At 55.4% G+C, this 17,072-nt stretch overlaps 1 protein-coding gene across 2 annotated transcripts in view; it reads right to left on the bottom strand.

The window, feature by feature from the left end:
* Positions 1-8,766: 8,766 nt before the first annotated feature.
* SRL (sarcalumenin) overlaps positions 8,767-17,072 on the bottom strand; it is a 62,060-nt gene continuing 53,754 nt past the window's right edge. For both annotated transcript variants that reach the window (XM_075010354.1, XM_075010355.1), the window contains 3 exons: positions 16,706-16,822; positions 15,131-15,364; positions 8,767-13,766 (listed from right to left, as the gene is read on the bottom strand). In XM_075010354.1, the coding sequence (XP_074866455.1) occupies positions 12,955-13,766; positions 15,131-15,364; positions 16,706-16,822 (1,163 nt within the window). In that variant the 3' untranslated portion in view covers positions 8,767-12,954. The remainder of the gene's footprint in view (positions 13,767-15,130; positions 15,365-16,705; positions 16,823-17,072) is intronic.

The following is a 17,072-nucleotide window of genomic DNA, read 5'->3' as shown; positions in this document are numbered from 1 at the left end:
CAGCGGTGAATGCGCTGGTCCAGGCCGCTCAGGGTGATATCCCAGCTCCAGAGAGGTAATTTAACTGTCATCGGGGCTTGCTGGGTTAGCGGGAAGAATGTTACGGCCGGCGGTGGGCTGTGTGTGAATTGTGGCCTAGAACTGTCAGAAACACGGTGCTGTAGTCCTGCAATTTCCCTCTGCCCTTGAAGTCAAGGCAGCAGCTTGTGGGGGCGTGCATGGAGCTGGCGTTTGCTGGGTGCTTCACGGAGCCTTTTACAGGCTTCCCAGCAGAAGTCCTCCCACTTCCTGCTCTGGGCCTGGGGGAGGCCAGCTGGCAAGTCAACACTGAGAGGTGATACCGCCCCCTCCCCCGGCACATAATATCGCCCCTTGCCCCTCTCCCACCCCAAACCCTTTATGAGGCCCCTCCCCACCACAGCTGCTCAGCCACCGGCTCTTCAACTACTCGGGGTGAAGAAAAGAGTCACAGGCCTCAGTCACCCCCGGGGCCCCGACCAAGCCCTCACCTGCTGGGCTGAGTAATACTCCCCCTGTACCCTGGGGCCCCTCCCCTGGAGCTTTGTGGGGCTGGGGCTTTGTTGGCACTTGGGGGAAGGGGAAGCAGGGGCTGCTCTCTGCACTAGGCTACCTGGTCAAAGGCAGCAGAAGGCCAACAGAGCTGACCGTCAGTGGGGCCAAGGGCAGCTGCGGGCCCTAGGGCAAGGTTAAGGGGGGCTCCACGGCCCTGGCGGGGGAGCCATGGGCAGTCGGGGCATTGCTGGTGATCAGTTACAATATTCAGTCATCGAGTACACTGGGTCCCTCGTACCCCGGCTTGCAGTTCCCGGAGCAGGTGCCACGTGGCAACTACCAGCTGGGACTGACCGGTGGAACAGCCTGGACCCGGCAAGGGGCCTAGGGGCTGGGGCCCGTGTCTGTATTTAGGCATTTCCAGCCCTCCCGGTGGCAGGAAAGCACCTGGAAAGTGACCTGTGTGTAAGAAAAAGGCTTGGGGACGAGAAGGCTCAGCCTGTGTTTAAGCCTCAGAGTGCCTGAAGCCCAGCTCCTGATTGTGCAGTGCCTGGGCTGGGCGCTGCTGAAGATGACTGGGAGGACACGGTACCTCTTTGTGATTCCCTTCCCCACCCTCTCTGGTTTATTCCCAGCCGCCTCCGCCTAAATCTTCGTCTCCTGGTCTAGGTCCCCTCAGCTCAGGGCTTTCCATCCTTCCCAGTCGGCTCCCTCTGTCTCCCAGCCGCCAGTGCCTCAACTGGGCAATGCCGGGGCGACTGATGCTTGTGGGGGCAGCGTGGCCATCCAGAGGGGCAGGGAGGGGGCATGAGGGAAAGCCCAGTTAGCAAGTCATACTTCAGCAGGGGCACAGAAGAACGGTGCGCCCCCGCCAAGCAGCATTCCCTGGAAGCAGAGCATGGGGGCGGCCACCCAGGAGTGGTTCAGGCGCCGCTAGGGTGATTAGCAGAGCTCTCCCAGCCAACAGCCTGTATTACTCTGGGTGGTGCACATCCACACAGACCTTGGCGCACAGAATAAAATTTATTCGGCGCACAGACAGTAAAAATTAGAGGGAACCCTGCCCCTGAGTGCTCCGGCAAGTCACCTCTGGGCAACACAATGACTTCTCTCTGCGCGAGAAAAGGGCACGTGCCAGCCTGGCTGAGAACAAGTGACCGGCCAACACAAGGAACCGAACCAAACCCAGGTCGTCCTGCTTGGCGGCACAGAGCGCTACAACGAGGCCTCCTGTGGGCTGTGTGGGGGCAGAGCAAGGGCTGCGGCTCACGGGACACAATTGTGCCGGTAAAAAAGAGGTAGCCGAGTAGAAGAATTCTGTGTGTGCCCTTCTGGCCTCCCCTTTGGCGTGCCATGGGATTATGTGCAAACGACACACCCTGGAGAGTGTTATGTAAGGGAGAACGCACAACCCAGGTGTGGTGGGTGTGAGCTGTAACTACATGCCTTGGGCCTGTCAGGACGGCATGGGGCCCGAAGCCTCCAGCGCCTGAAACCTTCCTGTATCCCATGGCAATTGCTCTCCTTGCTGCGAGTTATTCCGCAAAGGGAAACAGCTCTATTGATTTAAACTAAAGTAACATGGGCCATTGCAAATGGTTTTAAAATACCCAGTGGACCAAATCAAGCCCTGGTGTGAGTGGGGTAACTCTGCTGACTTCCCAGGAGCTCCTTCATGACTGGATCTAGGCTTCCATGTTTGTGGGGTTTATTTTGTGCACCAGCTTGTGTACAGGGCCAGTCAGGGTTGAGCTTCCGGAGTTCGATTTTGTGCACCTGGTAGATATGTGCGAAATCGAACGATCGGGTCAGCAGTCGACTCCTGCACCTCTCGATAGCACGAGGAGGAAGGGGGCCAAGGGAAGAGGTTCTCCTGTCGACCTCCCTCTGCGTAGACGGCCAGGTAAGGCGACTGGAGACAAGTCGACTCTAGCAACACAGTTGCTGGAGTAGCTAGAATTGCGTATCTGCAATCAACTCACCTGCCTAGGGCAGGCCAAGCAAAAGGCTGCTTGTTTGCACTGCATTGTGGTATCAGCTCTGTGCGTGAAATGAAGGCAGTAAGGACCTGACTGGCCCGACACAGGAGGAGGAACAAACAGGGTGTTAGCAAGGTTAGGTTCTCCCTGGGAGTACCTAATGAGGGTCTTAGCCTCCATCCTGACCTCTCCAACACCTTCCTCTGGCCCTCCCAATTCCTCCTCGTCCGTCCCTCTCGCAAATAGGCACGGGGTTGTAAGCTGGAAAATGAACGGCAAACGCACGTTTCAGGCTCATTTCTTTGCTAATCTTCTCTACGTTTCCCGTTTCGACTGGCCCTAGACGTCCTGACCTGGGGCCTGCGGCTCTCTGTTGCGGCCCTGCACACGAGTCCTTTAACAAAGGGTCCCTGGTGGTCACTGGCTCCTCTGGGAGCTACCGCCCAGGGAAGAGCTTGCAGGCTCTGTCGTTTCGTGAGGCCGTGTGAGGACACTGCCCTCCGAGAGAAGCCGTGAGAGAAGTGACTCCTGTTTATTCAATGCTACAGGCGCTTCTGTGGTGGAAGATAGGAATACGCTAGTCACCCGCTGGTTCTACTCACCAAAGCAGGGGGCTTTTACGCAGGGCTACCCTGAGGCGGAGCGTGTGTCTTCCAGCAGGAATCACTGACCTGATGTTTCCACTGAGGACCAAAAAAAAAATCAGTAACTGCTCCCACAGACTCCTGCCTCATCCTGCACCTTCCTCAGCCGACTTGGAATTCTAGCTACAGCTTCAGAACAAGCTGCTGGGGTACGTGTGTCCCTTGAGACTGGAGGCATTGGCAAGACTGGTAAGCCCATGGATGTGGCCTTCTTTAACAGAGGTAATGAAAACAGCTGGTCTTGAACTGGATGAAACCCGCACTCTTAGTTACCGCGTTGTCACAGGAGACTCCAGCCTCATTGCCTCCTGGAACTGGGGCTTACCAGAGGAGCAACGTTCCCTCTATTTCTCTCCCTCCATGGGTAGAATAAATTTTGTTATGTGCACTGAGGCATAAGCAAATATGCATCTCCAATAGCAACACGTGCTGACGGCTGCTGCTGCTCACTGGGGGTGCTCGGATGATCATTTGGGCATCCTTTGAATTTCTCCAAGGTGGCTGCCCAAGTCCTCAGCTTATAGGGAACCCCGGGTAGGATGTAGTCCATCAAGGGGCATTTCTGGTAATCCACAGGCCTCTCCCCACTTAGGACTGCAAACTGTTTGGCGCGAGGACCCTGGGGCTCTCAGGGTTCTAGTCAGGTAGGACCTGACCAAGACGCCCGCGATAGTAACCTCCAGTGAAAAGTGCCAGTGCATCTTTAAGGACCATCAGCCCGCCAGAGGCGCATCTCTCCTGACACATGGCACTTGCAGGAGCATTTGCTCAGTGTGACAAGTCGCTTGTCGGCCCGCTCGGGGATCGGCACTTCTTGGCGGATTTCATTGGGCACCTCAGAGACTCACAGAAGCCCTTGCGCTGCCTTGGGCCTTTCCAGAGGCGAGGGTCTCCATTGACCCAGCCATTCTCATGATAGGCAAGTCCCAAGAGCGGGGGCCAGCCCCCTTCAGGAGGGTCTGACGCTCCTGCCCTTCCACTAGGGTGGCTCACCAGGGGAAGGGTGTGGGGAGCCCCCCGGTCAGGGCTCCAGCAGCCAACGGGTCTATTCCCCTGCCCCAGACCCAGCAGCCTTTCCCTGGGCCACTTCTCTCCAGCACCTTCCACTGTACCTGGCTGAGCCCGTCTCTCTTCCCAACCCCTAGTCCTCCAGCCTCTCTTCCTGGTCCGTCCCTTATCTCCTTCCCCTGCCCCACCTGGGGGGAACCTTTTCTAGCCAGCCAGGAGGCCTTGCCCAGCAGCAGGTGTCTGATTACCTTTTGCTGCAGGCTGATTCCTAACGAGCCCCAGCTGCCTGCCCTGGCTGCTGGGCCCCACTCGGGGAACAGAAAGCAACGCCCCAGCTCCCAGCGTACTTGCCTCCCACCCGGCTCTTGCAGCCTGCTGCCTGGGGGCTGTCACACTCGGTAATGACTCAGCGGAATGAAACCAGCCCCATTGCTTGGGGCACCCAGGTCTTCCCTGGCCATTTGCCCTCTAAGGTCTGACCGGGCCTGCTGCAGCTGAGCTCGGGGTGCGATGAGATCTCAGCAGAAGCTGGCGGAGGTGGGGCGAATAGCTACCAGGACCGTTATCACACACACCGAGGTGGCCAGGAGCTGCACAAATCTTCCAGAGCTGCCCCCCGCTCCACTTCTTCTCTGCAAAGCCTCACCCCCTGCTCCACCTCTTCCCCCTCAGGTGACAGCAACCGGGCACGGGTTTGCCGAATGGCAGCCAGGCACACAAGCTGGACTCTGGACCGTCTGGGTGAAAATCGGCCAGGTGGCAGGTGGGCAGCCGTAGCGGTGCCACCAGTCCTCTCTCTGAGCCAAGCCGAAGCACAGGAGGGGCTGGAGCCTACCCTGCGCACATCCCCTCCGCTGCGTCTTGTGCCCGCGGAGGCACAGGTGGCCTTGTGTTTCAGCAGCACCCATCTCCCTCAGGCTGGCAGGGCGCCCAGGCTCTGCACTCAGGAGACAGGCGGAGACCAGGCCCAGCCAGCGTGGAGGGTGTGCAGGGACTAGAACTCTGCGCCCCGTTGCCTGCTCAGGCCCTGGTGCCGTGGCCGGGTGCAAGCTGGTTCAAAGCCACATGCACGAGCTGGCTCACGAGGCAGAGTGCGCGGCCCCGGGGGAAGTCGTCTGAGCAGCTGCTGAGGCCTCCAGGTCTGATCTGAGGTGGGAGAAACTGAAGGGAGGGAGCGAAGCAAATCTCTCAGCCCTGCTGGGGGGAACCACAGCGAAATCCCAGTTTGCAGGAGCTGCGGCTGCCGGATCCAACCAGCCCCCCACTCTCCGCAGGGACTCTGAGTCATGACTGGAGCGATGCCTCGGCTCGAGTGAGATCACTGGGTCGTGCGGTCACCAAGCCCCCAGCGTCTATTACCGGACCCTCCCCTGCTGCGGCCCGGGGTCGGGCTAACCCCCAGGAGACAGTCTTCCTGTGGGACGTGCTGCAAAGGAGAATCGGCTCTCCCTATCCTCCTGCAGCAGAGGGGCTCAAAGGGTCCTTGGTGCTGAAGCGCGACAGCAATGATTCACTGTCCCTAGTGACTTGGCTGTGCCTGGATGGGAGCTGGCTGCCAGCTCCTGGGGGATTTTTCTTTCCACGTCGTAAGCACATCGACCTGCTGCCCTCTGCTGGGAACAGGCCCAAACTGTCTAGCTCTGCACAACCGGTTCCCCTTTTAATGTCATTCACTGGTCTGATTTTTATTTCCTTGTGCTGCCCTAGCGCCTTGGAGCCCCATTGCGCCAGGGGCTGTACAAACATGCGCCAGAAAGGGCGGCGTGGCCCCAACAAGCTAGCAAACCCGTGGGGACTGCGGGAGGACAGGAGGCAAGGAACGCTCTTAAAGGAAGCCCCCCAGCTTTATTTACTATGGCCCAGGCTTAGCATCTGGCCTGGCTTAGTGATCAACAGCCCCACGGGAGGCTGTGCTGCTCAGGGAACCAGCTAACATCTGTCAGCAGCTCTGGCCCTGGATCCCTGTTACCACTTGCTGTGGTTCTGCCAGGCTTCCAGGCCATTACCGAGGCCAGCGTGTTCATATGGATCCTGGGCTCCTCCAACCCAATCCCAGGTCAAAAGTACAACCCCTGCCCTCGTCAGACCTGGACCTTGCTGGGTTCCTCAGCACGGTGCTCCCTGCCCACCCCTGGGTGTTCTCCCTGGAAGCACAGATCTGGCCCTGTCAGCAGGGCTCTTCAGCACCTGAACTTTTTCCAGCCCGGGGCAGCTCTGTAGGTGCTAGAACGAGGGGGCCGGGGGCAAGGAGGGGCTGCAGCAACCCCTGGCTTGACGTGATGTCCATTATATACAGAATTTACAGTTTAGTTCAATGGCTTCGCTCCTCCTCCTCGAGCAACCCGTTGCTCCCAGAGTCGGTGGAGCCAGAGCAGCTTAGGAAGACTCCACATGAAACTGGGGTGCGTGAGTGGACAACTGGGCCTCCAGTTTAGTGGTTAAAACTCTAGCACAGCGTAATACCAGCCAGGCTGGGCCGGAGCCCTGCTCCTTCCATGGCCAAGATCTCCAACCCTCCTGCTGGCCCCAGGCGTCTCCCGGATGCACGGCCTGGCTGCCGGAGGCTACCTCAGCCAGACAGGGAAATTCTGGGTGTTACCAATGTGGTGCGTCGGCAGACCAAAGGCAGGTTCTCTTCCCTGCTTTCACTCAGCGCTGCTCCTGGGAGCAGCCAGCACCTTCCCGGTCACTACTGGAGGGCACCAAGGGGTCTCTTTGTGCGGCCCCCTCCCGAAGCGCTGTCGGCAGCTATTGCCAATGGGAGTTGCAGGGGCGGTGCCTGTGGGCAGTGCCTGTGGGCGGTGTCTTGTGGAGACCCCTGGCCCCCCTGCCTAGGAGATGGTCCCATCAGCATGGTGTGCCTTCAGGAACTGCACCACCTGGGGCAAGTGCCAACCCCCCAAACTCCTCCAGCACCCCAATCCCTTGCCCTAGCCTAGATCCTGCACCCCCACATCCAAATTCCCTTCCAGAGCCTGCCCCTCCCCGGCACCCCAACTCCCTGCCCCAACCAGGTGAAAGTGAACGAGGGCGGGGGAGCGCACGCGATGGAGGCGGGAAGGATGGAGTGAGTCGGGGGTGAGGCCTCAGTGAAAAGCTGGCCAGGGTGTGGTCTCAGGGAAGGCAAAGGACAGAGCATGGGACAAAGGTTTGTGGGGGGGGGCTGCACAATTAGAGGGTTGTTAACCCGACCAGCCTCAGACAGCCCACGCCAGCAGATGTGAGATGATCTGTGATGCACCCCAGCTGTGTCTCCACCTGGGTAGCGGTTTGCCTGAGCCCTGTGGTGTGAGATCTAATGCCCCCTCCAGAACGGGTCACCCTCAATGGCAGCAATCAGATCGTCGTGGTCTCCATGTACATATCCAGTCCTCTGGACGCTCGTGTTATGTTCTCAGCCTTTGTGACTTTCTGCGGCAGCGGGCCCTCCAGTTCAGTCACAGGGTGGGTGGAACAAGTGTTTCCTTTGGTGGGGGTGGAATGGCCTGTGTTTTAATCTCACAGCCTGCCCGCCCCCGTCACTCCCCGCTTGCTTCCCTCTTAGACGCCAGGGGGAGCAGCAGTCCCTTGTCTGTCCCATTGACTATCGCATAGACTGTTTTGCGGTGCCGTGTTGCTTTTCCAAGGTAACCGTCCCTGCCTTTGCATGCTGTCTACCTGAGAATTTTCCCAGGCCCCGGGTTATCCTCATCACCCAGCGTTGAGCCCCGTTAGCTGCGGGATGTGGTCGCTGAGCAGTGTGCCATGACGCCAGGGCACCGGCTGAAGGCACAGTTATAGTCTCCAGGGAATTTTCCATCCTGTTTCTTATACCTCCTGGGACCATGCCGAGCACACGGTTCATTCACCTGCCTCCAGTGACGGCTACGGCCCTTCCAGCTGGGGATGCTACAGCTCCCAGAAGGGTCCAGAGCAAACCTCAGCTGGGGAAGCTGATAGGCCTGTAGGTGAGCCATGTCCTGCATGGACTGTTTTCTTGGTGAGGCCCTGAAAGGGAAAGAGAACACGGCAGCGGGGTCTTAGGCAAGGCAGCGCGAGATGAGGGGGCGTTCTCCCCTGGTGACTGTGGGGCACTGTGCAACTGGATTGGGTTTGGGTGAGAGTCCCTGGTTAGGGCAGGGAGACGGCTGCAGGCGAGAACATCCTCACCTCTCATGGCAAGATGCTCCTGTTCACCAAGGGGAGGGCGGGGGGTGGGGAAAGAAGGGAGCCAAGGAATCACGACAGCCTTCCCCTTCTTATGGCCTGCTGGGAGGGGGGAGTCCCAAAATGACCTTCTGCAGAGTGCAACCCTGGGATGGAAAAGGCTGTGAGCTGGGCACCGTAGAGCTCCCCTACCCCTTCCAGCTTGGGCACTGCTCCGTGCCTTCAGCTAGCAGCACGGACCTCAACAGGCACTGCCTTTGTGCAGCCGAAGGCAGCGTTTCACACCCCTTTCGAAATCAGGGGCGTGAGCTGGGATTCCCTCCTTCCCCGGGTTGGTGCATAAACATGACTTTCCCACACGGGTCACACCCTGCTCCCACTGAAGCCTATTACAAAACTCCCACTGAGGTCCATAGAAGCAGGCCCAGGCTCCGGCGTCCTTGTGGGCCAGCACACAGAGGACACGGAGCCGTGGGACGTGTTTGAAAAATACTGATTTTATTGGATGGGTTGATGTACAGAACCAACAATTTTATCCAAATGCATGTTATCATGAACACCTACTTGGGAATATCTTACAGCTATGTCATTCCTAATAGTGTGTCTGTCCAGACTCCTGTTGAAAAAGAAGCACACACCAGTGGTTTTAGGGATTTGGAGGTTTTTTTAGCAAAATTAAAAGGTCTTCTAGCTCCCCCTTTTCCTGTAACTCAGAGCAATGGCTCAGGTCACCCTTTTTATTTTGTGTACTAAAAGAGAGACAGATTGATGGTAGGAGCCTGCTGTATCGTCAGACTCTGCCAGATAAGATGGGCTTTGAATAACAGCCCTTAGACTAATAGGCCCTTGCGTGGCCATTGCAAGTTATTTCAAGTGTTTGGGGGCTTGGGAAGAAAGACCATCAGTTTCCCAGCAAGGCCTGTTGCAGCTACCCTGAGCTAAGTCTGGGCCCAGCTCGCTGTGCAGTTAGCAAACATACGCACCAGAACAGCTCGGCTTTTTAGGTCCACGGTTTCTTAAGGGTCACCTGATGTCAGAGCCCCAGGAGCGCAGGGTTTTAAGAACAGAATGTAAATGATCAGATGGGAAGAAGGTTATGACTGATGCATAGTACGGGCTCTGAAGCCCAGCATGGAAACTCATGCTTTTGTCAGTCACACGAGAAAGAAGCAGTCATGAGATTACAGGAGATCTTTATGAGATTGCTGAGATCTTCCTGATCAGCGGATGCTTACCCGACTGAGCATCAGCCAACAGGCCCCCTACCTGTAGACAACCACGCTTTACATCTTCCATCCACATCAGTCTAGCCAACAATCCTTGGTCTATATTCTGTTGGTAACACCAGCCACACAATAATCCTCCCCTACTCCAACACCCGAAAAGAGAGCAGTGGCTTTGTGACTGGCGGGATCCTAGTGAGTTACACGGTGCTAGGAAGGAGTGAAAAGGGGATGGCAAAGAAAAAAGGAAAGAAGAGGCCAAAGAAGGGGAAGAGAACGAGATCAGGAGCAAGAGAAAAAAGATGACAGCACAGAGAAGAGAAACAAAAAGGCAAGAACAAGCAGAAAGAATAATGCCAAGTTTTGTGGACATGTTTGTTTATGATGCCCCACTCCAGCAGGAAAAGAAGGCTAGAGGGAACCTGCACAAACCTGGCCAATCAGAGGAAGGGAGAAGTCAACCAATCAGGGCCAGTCTGGGCCTTATAAAAGGCTGCAAGACCGGAGAGGCGCTCACTCTCACCATGATCAGCAATGGAGAAGAAGCTGGTCCCTAAAGGGGAGGGAACCAGTAGTGCCTTAGAGCTGTGCTGGGCTGGCTCAGGGGAGAAGTAGAGGGAGAGCTCCATACTCTGCCTCCTGATAAACAGAGCAGAGACTGTGCCAGGGCTATGGGGAAAGTGGAGCTCAGGGAGTCAGGGGGAGTGACTGAATAAACCTGCCACTAGCGGATCCCTGGGTCACCTTCTCCCCCTTTGCAATACACCCTGCCAATATAGACTGCGGCTCACCCCTGGGGTGAGGGGCTGCGGAGGCAGGTGCCTGGATTGAGGACTGCCGATAACCCTGGCGTGGGGGAGAATGGAGCGGTGGGGCACTGCCCAAAGGCAGCATCCTGAAGCAGACTCTGCGGACCAAGGGAGCGACGCAGGCCCAGAGTCAGAAGAGCAGAGTGATGACAGGTGAGACACTGACCAGAAGGTGGTGCATTCTGTGGACTGGGCTAATTCCCAGCACAACCAGCAGGAGGCGCTGCGGTGGCCAGTCGGCCCACCATTACAATGCTCATAAAACATATTGCGATGTCAGAAGCAGCAGCCAAATTAACACGTTTGGACAGTGTTACTTTTCCATTTGTTCCAAAGAAAACCGAGCAAACAAGGGTGGGTGGCAGGAGCAACCGGTAAGCTCGATGGAGGACAACGAGAGGTGAAAAAGAGTGGGTGGCTGAGACAAAGAAGCATAAGGAGGAGGAGGAGGAGGAGGAGGAGGAGGTGGAGGACTGGGGTAATGTCAAAGAAAGAGAGAAGAATAGCGGTGAACAAAGAGGCGGCTTCTAGGCAGTCTGAGATCTAACTCTGCGTTGACTCACCAGCACGCTGCTTCTCTCTGTGCTATTTCGGATGCCAGTTTCTCCAACGCCTCTTCTTGCCTTCATCAGCTCCTGCCGTTCTTTTGGGGGCTGTGCAGAAATCCCTCGGCACGTAGCCTGCCTTCTTGGAGTACTCACCGACGTACTGTCTCCCCCAGCATGCAGTCTTTGGGGCTTGATTACCTATTGGTAATCCTCCAGGGTGGCACATCTGGACCAGGTCAGGCACCTTTGAAACAAATGTCCAGTAGAACTCACCTGGCTTGCTTTACAAGACTGTTTCTTTTGAACACCTGGGTTTCACCACCAGGGCAGCTGAGTCGCAGAGCGGGGCGAGCTATGGTTGTTTCTGCTGCGGCCACAGCTTCACCTGTGTTCATGCGTGCGGATCAGAGAGGCACCACCTTTCAGATCCCAACAGGCTCTGGTCAGCACCTTCTGCTTTCTTATCTGCTCAAGTTCCTTCTTTAAAAAGCCAACTGTGTCTCTTATTTCCTTTGGCTTTTGATCTTTGCCCCTCGGGCAGTTTTGCCTTGCTTTGCTTGGCATGTCATTGTGTTCTTGAGCCTGGCAGGTAAGGCTCACAGGTACATTACAGTAAGAACTTCTGAGAAGGTTCTCTGAAGACCTGCATCAGCCCTGGTCCACTCAACAGTGAGAATAATCAAGGAAGGTTATTTAGCAGGTCTCATATACCATTCACCATCCAGGGCAACATCCACCTGCTTCTTCAGCTAGCCCTTAGCTCAACCACCAGCCACACTGGGTCCTTGCAACCCAGACAATATCTGCTTCATGAAGAGGGCTCCTGTACTACCCCTGGCACTGGTTCTAATGGCATTTACTGCAACACACAATTTTGGGTGTTGGTGTCCTGCAGCAGGTGAGCAACTTGGCAATGCCAACCAATATGACTCTTGACTTGGCCCAAATGAGATAGGGCCCAACAATCTTCACCTCCCTAACCTACACAGTAAAGACTGGAAGAGAAAACAGCCACCAGCTGTGAAACAGTGCGCGTTCCCATCTTCCTCCAAACCACACAACACCACAGGGGTCAGATGCTGAGAAAAAACATGCAACGCTGGCATAAATAAGGTCAAAATGCAAACTGATTAACCCTCTGAGCCCTACCAAGGTTTGTGTGTGATTTGCCTGATGCTAACAGCAAATGCATGCACCAAGCTCCCGGCCACCGCTCAGGCTCAGCGATAGACCGGTGCTTTCCGAGGCTTTCTTCTGAGCTTGATTGCTTGAGTTACAGCTACTGTCTCCCAACTGCAGCTCGTGACGTTGCTCTTTTCACTCCATTCCATTTCTCCTTCTGAGCCAGGCTTCTGGCCCCTGCCAGGGCCACGCCTGTGGTGCTAAGAATGCCAGATGTTCGGAGGTTGGACCGAAGCCAGTTTAAGCATAGACGTGGGGTCTGTCCTTCCCGACCCCTGGGAACAATCCATGTGTGAGTACTAGAGAGTCTGAATGACGGGCCGACTGTTCTCCAGACGGTGCTCACAAAGAAGTAAGCCTGATGGCCTACAAGTCTCGGAAAGAGATTATTTTTATTACAGGCATTTCCATTGTCCTCATGCCTATCTACAGGAGCTCTCCCCACCCCCACCCGCAAGGAAGCCCCTCTGAGATTCTCCTGGTCAAGGCATCAGAGCTCTCCTCCTCCAGGCTACCTTTCCAGAGTCTGTGTTTCTTACTCCCCATCCGCTTAGGGCATGCAAAGGTTGAACTTCTCGATCCGCACTCATGGACTTCCTCACCCACGAAAAAGCAGCTCTAGCTTTAGTTCACCTCTTGTTGCTTGTCCTGACAGCTGGAAGGTTGCTTTCTATTTGAAATTACAAAAGATAAAATGTCAGGAATTCACAGTTCTTTATTCATTTCTACGCCTGCCCTGCTTCCCTTGCCCTTAACGTCAGTGACTCAGAGTCCTTTGTTGTACAGTAGTTCTTTCCAGCGTGGTACTCAAAGGGTTAATAAACCATGGCTTCTTGGACAGATAAGACATAAGCTCATTCACCAATAGGAACGCATGAACGGTTACCTTAGTGCGTCGCGTGTTATGGTTTCCTATAGCGGTTCCTCGGGGTTTCGCCACAGCCTGTTGTGTCACAGGAGAGAACGCTGGGCTTTTTCCCCAGGCCAATACTCCCCAAGAGATCAGGGAGCTCATGAGTAATGGCCCTTTCGATCTTGTCCAGATAACATCCCCCCATGTAGGAGCACTGCTGAGCAAGCAGCTTGAAGCTGCTGATGGGGTTGATGCCAAAGAAGTCCTTATAAGCCTCGCGGTTGGGGAGATCGAACTTGCTGACGTTGGTCTTTGCCAGGATGGACTTGAAGATGTAGAACTTGTCAGGGTCTTCTACAATGTCCTTGAACACCAGCTCCCCGTCGCTGAAGAAGGTCATTTTGTCCTTGTAGGTCTGCAGATAGCGGTCGACCAGGAGGGCATGGATGCGGACCCGGATAGCATGTTGGCGGATGAAGGCGATCTTATTCTCCAGCCTGTTTTCAATCACCTGGTTAAGGTCTTCCAGGAGTGAGATCTCTTCTTTAAGGAACAGATCCTTGTGGGTTTCAGGGTGATATTCCAGCGGCCAGAAGGAGCTGACATAGACCCGCGGAGGCTCCGTTACGTTGATCAGAGGAGCCAAACTCCAGAACAAGGCGCCATAGACTCTCATAAGCTCCTGTGTGGCAAGACTGTCTGCTTTGTTCAAGATTATTCTGATCTGAGACTCCCGGCCCTTCAGCTGGCGGAACAGCATCTCCAGCTCCAGCCCCACGTCCAGCTTTGTTGGGTCAAAGACGACAAAGATGAGGTCTGCTCTGTCGATGAACCACTGGCACACGTCGTTGAAGGGGTAACCTTCGGGAGAGGAGAGGGACAAACCAAACAGAAGTGACTACCTCTACCACGGGATGGATCTGCTCAGTCAGCAGCAGAGAAACACCACAAGGCCCCACCCCCGTCCCAGACCCAGAGCATCTCGGTACCAATCGCCACAGTCAGCCTCTGCTCAGTTGGCGCTGGTGCCTTAGCTGGAGTTCTCCAGTAAAATCCTGGACCCAACAAAGTTAATGGGAGTTTTACTCTTGGGCCAGGACTTCCCCCCCCCTGGATTTCAGGTAGACATTATGGGAGCAGCAATGAAGGGTCCTGTGGCACCTTATAGACTAACAGAAAAGTTTTGAGCGTGAGCTTTCGTGAGCACAGACTCACTTCGAGCATCTGATGAAGTGAGTCTGCGCTCACGAAAGCTCATGCTCAAAACTTTTCTGTTAGTCTATAAGGTGCCCCAGGACCCTTCGTTGCTGTTACAGATCCAGACTAACACGGCTACCCCTCCGATACTCGACATTACGAGAGCAGAAGTGGGGATGTCAGTCAATTTGTGTAATCAGTGCACTGATGTTCACATTGTAGCAGACACGTCAAGCATCTATCAATACGGCAGTGCTGCTTGGTGCCTCTGGGCCCAGTCTGATACACACACCGCTGCCTCCTGCTGGCTGGAGCCGTGTTTTGCGTCTTCTGGTATTAAATTTCTTCCAAGTGATTTCCAAATGCCCCGTTCTGCTATAGCCTGCTATTGAGCATCTGTGCCCTGATCATTTTCTAATGCCATTCCTTGGTCACTCCCCTACGCTGGTGGGAAGCACGTTACCCTGGAAGTGCTGGTGCTCCATCATGTCCTGCTTTAGCCCAGAGGCTTTGGCACCGGATCACAGGTTAAGGACATGATAGAAAATGACAGGCAAAGTGCAGCCCTTAGGCTAAAGACACACCCCCTCATCTCGCTTAGGTCTCTGAATACCATCCCTCCACATTAGAGAGGAGGACTGCTGTAGCAGCTCTATTTTATGAACACTGGGTGTGTCTTTGAGGTCCCTGGAGGCTGCCATTATAAACACAGGCAAAATTTTGGTGCATCTACAATATAAAAAACAAATACTCTAATTCCCCACACCCCCCGACTTCTCCTCACTGGTCCTTTGTCGAGGGTGACTTAATGGACAGTGCTGGAGTGGGCCACAGGAGATCAGCCCCTGTAACTTTGGGGCCTGCACGCCCTCCTCTGCAAAGCAGGGATAATGCTACAGCCCTCCTTTGCAGAGTGCTTGGAGATCTCCTGAGGAACGGCACTGGGAAAGAGCGAGGGATCGTTACATCACATTTGTGTCGCCCGTTTGTTTCTGGGGTCTCTTAACATGAGCCCGGCAGATGGCTACCTCGTTCCTGCTGCTTGCGGTTTTCAATGATGCCCGGCGTGTCTACAAAGGTGACCCGCTCTAAGAGCTTATGAGGCACCTCTATCCCGATCAGCTTCTCCAGGAAGTTCTGCCCGAACTTTTCCAGGGGCGAGAAGGAGCGTGCGCTGTCAGCAGCCATCACAATGCCCTCGATGGTCTTCAGCTTCGGGCCGTGCATGATGACTGTGAACTCAGACGTGGTGGGTTCGGCCCCTGTCCAGTAACAAGAGAAGCAGAGCAGGTGAGTTGTAAAGACTAAGCTCTCCTGCTGGAAAGGAAAAAAAAAAAGAGTCAGGCCCTGTGTCTGAGACCATCTGGGGAAGACACTGCTTACACGTGATGATAAAGCATCAGCTACTGGCAAGCGAGGTCAGAAAGCACCGTGCACTTTGTGCCGCGTGGTAACGTACAGTAAGTCTACGCAACAGAATTAAGTTTTGCATGTCCACACTGCGCTCCTTGTGTCAGCAGTGTGCATCCTCACCGGGAGTGCTTGTGCTAGGCGAACTGTCATCCTGAGGCAGTGTGGGACAGCTTCTGAAAGCCAACAAGAGTCAAGGCAAGCGCTACAGAGCCCACACTGACAGCGCGTCGACCTATGGGCCACGCCTCTTGAAGATGGAGTTAAGTCGGTGTACTGGGCGGCAACATTCTAGTGTAGACACTTACAGACTTATGCTGATGCAAGCTTGTGTTGACCTAACGCTGTAGGGTAGATGCGGCTGTAGTTATTCCACATGTGCATGGGTGCAGGAGTTATTTCCTGCAGTTATTAATCTGTGTTGAGCGGAGGGGCAGGGCCGGAGCCATTCTTCTAGCGGGATTGCTGAGAACCACTGAAGCAAATCCTGTATATAATGGAAACCACTTCTAGCTAGCTCCTCCAGCCCCGCAAGTTCCAGCCCCCATGCCGTTGAGACACTACAAAAGTGAAAAGCTCTATAAACAACCAGCTTCTGTTCGCCTTCCCAGGGCCTCGGTTCTCCCCAGGCCTGGAACTTCGTACTGCTCTGAGTTCAGCACTGCTACTCTCGGCTGTGTCCAGGAACCACAGGGAGCGGGAGCTGAGCGGAGGGGACGGGAAATGTCACGCCTGTTGTTAAAGGAAATTAATTGGCTCCATGGCTGGAGGGAAAGGAGAGAAGAAAAGGGCAAGTGTCTCTTGTTAGAGGGTTGTCGCTCTGCCGGCCTGGAAGGTGACCCGCAATGCAACGCCCTGGCAGGTGGAAGATCTCAGCCCTGCGCCTCCGGAGAGCAGGAAGCGGGAACGCTGTGGAGGAGAACACACAGCTTGATCCTGGGGGGGGGGGGGGGGGATCTCTCTCGCTCTGCACGAGCCCTTCTGCCCAACCCCAGAGGATGATTCAAGCCCTTCCTGACCAGACCCACGGCTGTCACCCGACAGCCCGGGGGGCTGTAATGAGCCAAAGGGGCAGGCTTAGCTTTTCCTAGCCAAGCTCTGACTGGAATCGACTTCACAAGCGGTAGCGCCTGCTTGTGTCCTTCGCACAGCGCATTAAGCAGAGACAATGGGCCAGCTGGCAGGCACGTTACCTGTGTACAGCTGGTAGGGAGTGTCGTCCAGCCCTAGGAGGTAGTTTATCATGGTGGATTTGCCAACGCTCCACGGTCCCAAGAACAGCACCATCGGCTTGGAAGTAATCTCCCCATCTGCAGAGGGGGAAATAACCCAAGAGAGTGAACAAGCTCCAGAACAGTGTAGTGAACGGCCCAGCCAAGAGCCACCCCGTCCCACACGCTTAGCTAAACGCCCCAAGCCAGGGGAAACATTACCCAGTTTCTACGGCCATTCACAAGAGCCGGGCACACAGAGATGCATGGGCGCACATGCTGATTATGCTTCTAGGGGCGTGCGAAGCCTTCAGAACCCTGGTACTGGGGCAGACAAGGTGGAACGGTC

The sequence above is a fragment of the Carettochelys insculpta genome, chromosome 16, assembly GCF_033958435.1.
Source record: "Carettochelys insculpta isolate YL-2023 chromosome 16, ASM3395843v1, whole genome shotgun sequence".
Taxonomy (NCBI): domain Eukaryota; kingdom Metazoa; phylum Chordata; order Testudines; family Carettochelyidae; genus Carettochelys; species Carettochelys insculpta.
This window is presented reverse-complemented; position numbering and strand designations above follow the sequence as displayed.